The following is a 7,674-nucleotide window of genomic DNA, read 5'->3' on the forward strand; positions in this document are numbered from 1 at the left end:
TCTTCAACAGGTCGACATACGTGTGACGGTAACCCTTATACCAAGTCTTCAACAGACCGACATACGTGTGACGGTAACTCTTATACCAAATCTTCAACAGGTCGACATACGTGTGACGGTAACCCTTATACCAAGTCTTCAACAGGTCGACATACGTGTGACGGTAACCCTTATACCAAGTCTTCAACAGGTCGACATACGTGTGACGGTAACTCTTATACCAAGTCTTCAACAGGTCGACATACGTGTGACGGTAACTCTTATACCAAGTCTTCAACAGACCGACATACGTGTGACGGTAACTCTTATACCAAGTCTTCAACAGGTCGACATACGTGTGACGGTAACTCTTATACCAAGTCTTCAACAGACCGACATACGTGTGACGGTAACTCTTATACCAAGTCTTCAACAGACCGACATACGTGTGACGGTAACTCTTATACCAAGTCTTCAACAGACGACATACGTGTGACGGTAACTCTTATACCAAGTCTTCAACAGGTCGACATACGTGTGACGGTAAATCTTATACCAAGTCTTCAACAGACCGACATACGTGTGACGGTAACTCTTATACCAAGTCTTCAACAGACCGACATACGTGTGACGGTAACCCTTATACCAAGTCTTCAACAGACCGACTTACGTGTGACGGTAACTCTTATACCAAGTCTTCAACAGACCGACATACGTGTGACGGTAACTCTTATACCAAGTCTTCAACAGACCGACTTACGTGTGACGGTAACCCTTATATCACGTCTTTAACAGACCAACTTACGTGTGACGGTAACTCTTATACCAAGTCTTCAACAGACCAACATACGTGTGACGGTATCTCTTATACCAAGTTTTCAATAGACCGACATACGTGTGACGGTAACCCTTATACCAAGTCTTCAACAGGTCGACATACGTGTGGACGGTAACCCTTATACAAGTCTTCAACAGACCGACATACGTGTGACGGTAACTCTTATACCAAGTCTTCAACAGGTCGACATACGTGTGACGGTAACTCTTATACCAAATCTTCAACAGACCGACATACGTGTGACGGTAACTCTTATACCAAGTCTTCAACAGACCGACATACGTGTGACGGTAACCCTTATACCAAGTCTTCAACAGACCGACATACGTGTGACGGTAACCCTTATACCAAGTCTTCAACAGGTCGATATACGTGTGACGGTAACTCTTATACCAAATCTTCAACAAGTCGACATACGTGTGACGGTAACTCTTATACCAAGTCTTCAACAGTGTCGACATACGTGTGACGGTAACCCTTATACCAAGTCTTCAAAGAACGACATACGTGTGACGGTAACCCTTATACCAAGTCTTCAACAGGTCGACATACGTGTGACGGTAACCCTTATACCAAGTCTTCAACAGGTCGACATACGTGTGACGGTAACTCTTATACCAAGTCTTCAACAGGTCGACATACGTGTGACGGTAACCCCTATACCAAGTCTTCAACAGGTCGACATACGTGTGACGGTAACCCCTATACCAAGTCTTCAACAGGTCGACATACGTGTGACGGTAACTCTTATACCAAGTCTTCAACAGAACACGTGTGACCGACTCTATACAAGTCTTGTGACGGTAACGGTAACCCTTATACCAAGTCTTCAACAGACCGACATACGTGTGACGGTAACTCTTATACCAAGTCTTCAACAGGTCGACATACGTGTGACGGTAACTCTTATACCAAGTCTTCAACAGGTCGACATACGTGTGACGGTAACTCTTATACCAAGTCTTCAACAGGTCGACATACGTGTGACGGTAACTCTTATACCAAGTCTTCAACAGGTCGACATACGTGTGACGGTAACTCTTATACCAAGTCTTCAACAGGTCGACATACGTGTGACGGTAACCCTTATACCAAGTCTTCAACAGGTCGACATACGTGTGACGGTAACTCTTATACCAAGTCTTCAACAGGTCGACATACGTGTGACGGTAACTCTTATACCAAGTCTTCAACAGGTCGACATACGTGTGACGGTAACTCTTATACCAAGTCTTCAACAGGTCGACATACGTGTGACGGTAACTCTTATACCAAGTCTTCAACAGGTCGACATACGTGTGACGGTAACTCTTATACCAAGTCTTCAACAGGTCGACATACGTGTGACAGTAACTCTTATACCAAATCTTCAACAGGTCGACATACGTGTGACGGTAACTCTTATACCAAGTCTTTAACCGGTCGACATACGTGTGGCGGTAAATAACTTTTGTGGAGCCATTCATCAATATCATTATACAGTCGTTTGTATTTCTCAGATGGAGAATGCATTCTTTTACACAACTCACAGAAACCAATATTCAGGTCGTCGTTGACCTTGAAATATCGTCGCCAATGAAAGTAATTCTTGAATCTGCCCTCATCTTCCGACAATTTCCGTAAAAACCTACCTAACTTTTCAATAGATGAGAAGTTTGAAGTGTCTATATAAGAGCCAGGAGGGAGAAATATAGAATAGTTAGCACTTCCACGAGTAATTGGGATTGAGTCTATTTTTTGTGCGAACAGATTAAAACTTTTTTCTGTCATATAGTCTTCACAGAAAGAATTTTCAAATGATGCATAAAATTTATAATTCCCGAGACATCCCTTCCATTGTGCTCTTGGACAATGAAGCTTACCACATCGGCCAAAAATATCGGTATCAATGTATTTTTGAAGTTCATTTCCATATTTCAGTCTTTGACTTTGCACTCCGCAATGTGAAACTATCCAACCAATGTTTCTGGTCTTATTCTTCCAAGGAATAGCTGGGGAATTGTCAATGTTTGTATTATTTCTGTGGGTGAAAAACCCATATGGTCTAAAGATATCCGAATCACGTCTATAACTGAATGTCCAGTTGAACAACCGCTTCCACTTTTTAAAATTTGTCGGCATTAGAATTGGAGGTTCTAGATCATGGAAAACCCAAGTTTGACCTTCGTATTTCTTAAACGGCGCGTCTACATGTAGATCTGGCGCGTGGAAAATAACTACGTCACTATCAGCGTAACTCGATGATGTCACCATTTCACAGCTATCTTCACACTCGTCGAAAATGTTCAGACTGACCCAGGGTGGTTTGCTTGGGTAGTTGACACGCTTAATAGTTTTATGTGTTGGAGGAAGGAGCCGAAATATCGGCAGATTGAAGTAGTTTGAGACAGCTGTTCCGTGGTAAAACAGGATGCATGTCACAGTCCCAAGTAAAAGATAGACCAATAGTACCAAACCTATTCTAAAAAAACAAAACAAAACAAATTTCTGTAACAATAGCAAACATAAAATTTACTGCAATATGGATAAATCAAAACGTGATACTGAAAATGCCAGATAATTACATTGTATACCAACAGTCAAAATATATGGAGATTTGCTTTAGTACATTTTTCAAAAGTTTAATAGGAGAAATGTTTTTGTAACATGTTAAATATGGAAAAAATGGCTGAAATGGTGCATTTTGTATATGAAAGATGTAGCATATGTTGCGATTCTGAGACAAAATAAGAGCACAATGTATTATAAAACAAAACTGTTATATCTTGCTATAAGAAGACAACTGTATATCATAAAGTCTGCAAAAAGTCATACATATAAAACAACCCATTAGGGAAATATAGTTTTCATTTATCGCGTATATGGTCAAAATGACAATATTTCTATAAAATCCAATATGTTCTCAATTAGTCATCTTTGAGTGACATTCAATCAAAAACGAGCATAGTGACATATGCTATGTTCCTTCGAGAATGCATTTTGATTGTTCAATATATGTAATTCATTTGGTAGGGAATTAACATAATCGACATCAGTATTTACACCATAAGATAATAGATTAGTCTTAAAGCTGACAATGCAAGTTAAAATTATTAAAATGATTTTTTTTTAAATAAGTATACTCGTTTTAAGAATCGTTTATGAGACATTCCCCGGTTGAGGACAGCCATTTTTGTTTTACATTCCGACGACTCGCCGACCCCTATATAAAGCGCGTGAATCGACACACGTGCGCTCATTCATGTACCTATACACCTAGCATTCCACAGTATATATCACCTACAAATAGGTAAACAAAACCCTCACCTGTATAACTATATGGGACCTTTTTTTTAGCAATTAACATGTCAACTCCTCTAAGTTGTCATTTAGATGTTTCTCAAAATAAAATTTCAACGCAAGTGAATAGAAATCCAAACAATAATCCGTCCACATATCTCTACGTATGTCATCGTACCCGATGCACTCAACTGACCGTATACAAGTGACAACGTACCTGACCCGAACGAGCGACAACTATCAAGGACACACACGTGTCGATGTACATGAACGTGTAAAACTTCGTATATATAAGTGTTTTATTAGTTCGTATTGGACATATGTTGGGATATAGCTGACAACACATTCATCCATTACTTCAATGAAATATTGGCAGGTTAGTGCAATGTTTATTTTCAATTTGACATTGTTATTTCCAATATCGGGGCATGTGTAATTGGGACAAGACATGTTTAGAATGACACACGTGTGTCAAGTGTCCCGTGCTTTATTCAGGGGGTTGGCCAGTGAAGGTTACTAAGCAGAGCAAAAGAAAAATGGCTGCCACTTCCTGAGATACCACACTGTCATAACTAGGGGATTTTTAAAAAAAAATTCAAATGCATGTTTTTAACTTGCATTGTCAGCTTTAAGCCAATCAAAAAGCTCGTTATAAACAGGAAAGCAGGATTGGATCATGTGTAAGAGACTAACTGACTTGTACTATATGACATACCTTCTAACACTGATACCTTTTGACGTCATAGTCAAGATGTGATACTATACACCTCGGTTATCAAGAAATTTGTGTTCTTTGATAGGTCTTAGTTTTTACTGAAATAAAGAGAAGTAATTTGTCATTCCTTTTTAAACGAAATTTCATACTCACGAATTAATAAGAGCTTTTGATATTTTATTCACCATCAAAATTACCAGATATTTACATCTTCAGTACAGTGAAATGATTACATACATTCATACCATATAGCCAAGTCTACAATTTCATTTCATATTTCACTAGAAGTGTTTTTAGTAATTGTTAAGTGGTTTCTGCAGGTATGTTTCTATTTAAACATAAAAAATACATTCGGTGTTGAAACTAATGTTTATAAGGCATCCTACATGTTTGTCTTAACATTTGATTTATTTCCCCAGCTGATCCATTAGATCCAAAGGTGGTGTTGCAAAACCCCGATTTTAATCTTCAAATTTTGCAGTGTTATATATCTAGGTACATTATTATTTAGCGGACAGCTGAGTGATTACCGCAGTCAGCGCACTTATGGAGGTTTTAGTGAACATCACCGAAACAAATCGTATTTAATTATGTTGACTTCAAATTGATTTTTCAACCAAAAATAGTCAGCGCACTTGTGGAGGTTTAAGTGAACATCACCGAAACAAATCATATTTAATTATGTTGACTTCAAATTGATTTTTCAACCAAAAATAGCAAACTTTTGACAAAATAAAAATTAACGTTATTGGGTTTTCACCAAATAGATGTCATGCTATCATTTTTTCCATCTTTAATAATCATTTAAATAAAACACATGACAAACTTATAGCAGATATGTTTTGGAAAAACGTTGAAATTCGGAATATTCTAAAGAAAAGAGAAAAAGAAATGTCTGCGAATTGACTGTATATTTAAAATTAACAACGTTTACCATAATAAAACAACAGTTAGTGATATGTTTTGTAAACCAACATATATTCTATAAAATTAGTGTATTTTTATTCTTGAATTGAAGAACTAGATATGCTCTTACGTGAAAAAATGTTCCTTTTTAATATCAGAAATCAAACAATATTTAGAAAGAAATGTTTTTTCGTTAGCAACTCGATCTCAATAGATACAAATTAAGATTATCCTTCCCTCTTAGGTGAATAAAAACTATTTGAAATTGAATTCAAGAAGATTAAAGAGCGAAACAGAATTACAAATAGCACAAAGGCTACAATCTTAATTTGACCAATCAGGACCCTCTATTTTGTTACCAGTACAACAAAGTGGTTTTTTTAAAATAATAATATCTTCTTCGGCATATCTAATAACCCATATGTACCAATTTCACTTATATCTCAATTTCAACCACCCAGAGTCGCTCATTTTGTTACCATGGACATAAATCAATCATTTCGAAATTGTTCCTATGCTACATCAATTTTCATGTAAATCTGACAATATCTAAATTTGAACCAATCAGCGGCCTCCATTTTGTTACCATGGCAAGCAATATTTTTGAAACTGTTACCATTATATTAATCTTCCGAAATAATTACTATACACTAATTTTCACTTAAATTGAACTCTGGAATCTTAAACTAGAAATGTTTAGCTAGCAATAGAGTTCTGTTGCTACCTGCACTCGCTATATTTAAATCACCCCAAAACTGTTTCCCTGTATTTTTATTCTGAAACTAATTTACATATAGACAGAGAATGTCCTGAGAGTATTATTAATGCAGGGTAAAATTTTGTACGTTTAAATAAAATCATATAGTGGCCTTAATACGCTGCCATAGAAATGAAATGACAAAGGGAAATATTCCTTTTTCTATTTTTCCCAAAAATCTTTAATTTTTTGTTAAAATTATACACAAAACTTTCCTTTTAAAATCTAAAACAAAGGACTTAGACACAAACTATACGATCTACTCAACTGATTTATTAATAAAATATGTAGCTATTTAACAAAGGGTGACCTATTTTGAAATTTTTGTGAAGGTAGTTTAAATGAAAAAAAAAATCAGGCCCTTTGGGCCTTTTTAAAATCACAAAAGGTAAAAAGTAGTTTTAAAGGGGCAACTAGTAGTACTTTCGATATGCAAAGTTTAAAGAACATTGGGCTGTGAGAAATTTCTATGGGATTTTTAACATTAGCTTGAACACCACATTTACCGAAACTAGCTGGCGACGTTTTAACTAATTTACTTACATGATTCAAGATTTAGGATAGCCCGAGAGATTCGAAAATCTATCGTATCCGAATCCGGCATTTATGTACCTGTGTTACCTGTTCATTAGCTCCCTTGGTATCTTTGTGTAATCTGTTTACGTTCGCACTAAGTCATAACCAATTCTTTCTGCCACTAACATTTCTGAAAAAAATGGCATACAAAATAAAGATACATTGTCATGCCGTTGATAACCGTTGTTTCTTTTGTAAAAAAAACCGTTCTTGCTTACCTTCACGCTAGTTTTATGTCTCACTCACTTATCTCAATCATACGGTATATGTTACATGTTCGTTAAATTCCTAGAGGACTATGACACAATATAGAATCCACATATCCTTCTTACAGAACGCCGTCGACTGATATCAAACTTATTTTTAAAAAAAAAGTCTTCTAGTTCCTTCTAGCCTGATATATGGTCCTGTTACATAATGACTGTTATGTGTCAATACATATCGTTACACATTCCCATGCTTTTGACAGATTACGTAAGTCTTAGATTAGATACACGACCAGTCAGGTGTAATGTCTATTTTGATAAAAGCACAGAAATGTAACGTACCGGCGGGGGTTGTTACCAAGATATGCTTTGGTCCCTATTATGAATTACCAACTATACTACAGCAGCCAATATATAC

The 7,674-nt window shown here is 36.6% G+C and overlaps 1 protein-coding gene across 1 annotated transcript; it reads right to left on the reverse strand.

Moving 5' to 3' along the window:
- Positions 1–2,178: 2,178 nt before the first annotated feature.
- On the reverse strand, positions 2,179–7,367 carry LOC138319914 (alpha-(1,3)-fucosyltransferase C-like). Its single transcript, XM_069263029.1, has 4 exons — positions 7,269–7,367; positions 7,087–7,180; positions 4,812–4,909; positions 2,179–3,278 (listed from the first exon to the last, which is right to left on the reverse strand). Exons 3-4 carry the CDS (start codon positions 4,838–4,840, stop codon positions 2,219–2,221), a joined length of 1,089 nt encoding a protein of 362 aa, XP_069119130.1. The 5' UTR covers positions 4,841–4,909; positions 7,087–7,180; positions 7,269–7,367; the 3' UTR covers positions 2,179–2,218.
- Between the last annotated feature and the right edge of the window lie 307 nt (positions 7,368–7,674).

Source organism: Argopecten irradians, chromosome 3 (genome assembly GCF_041381155.1).
Source record: "Argopecten irradians isolate NY chromosome 3, Ai_NY, whole genome shotgun sequence".
Classification (NCBI taxonomy): Eukaryota; Metazoa; Mollusca; class Bivalvia; order Pectinida; family Pectinidae; genus Argopecten; species Argopecten irradians.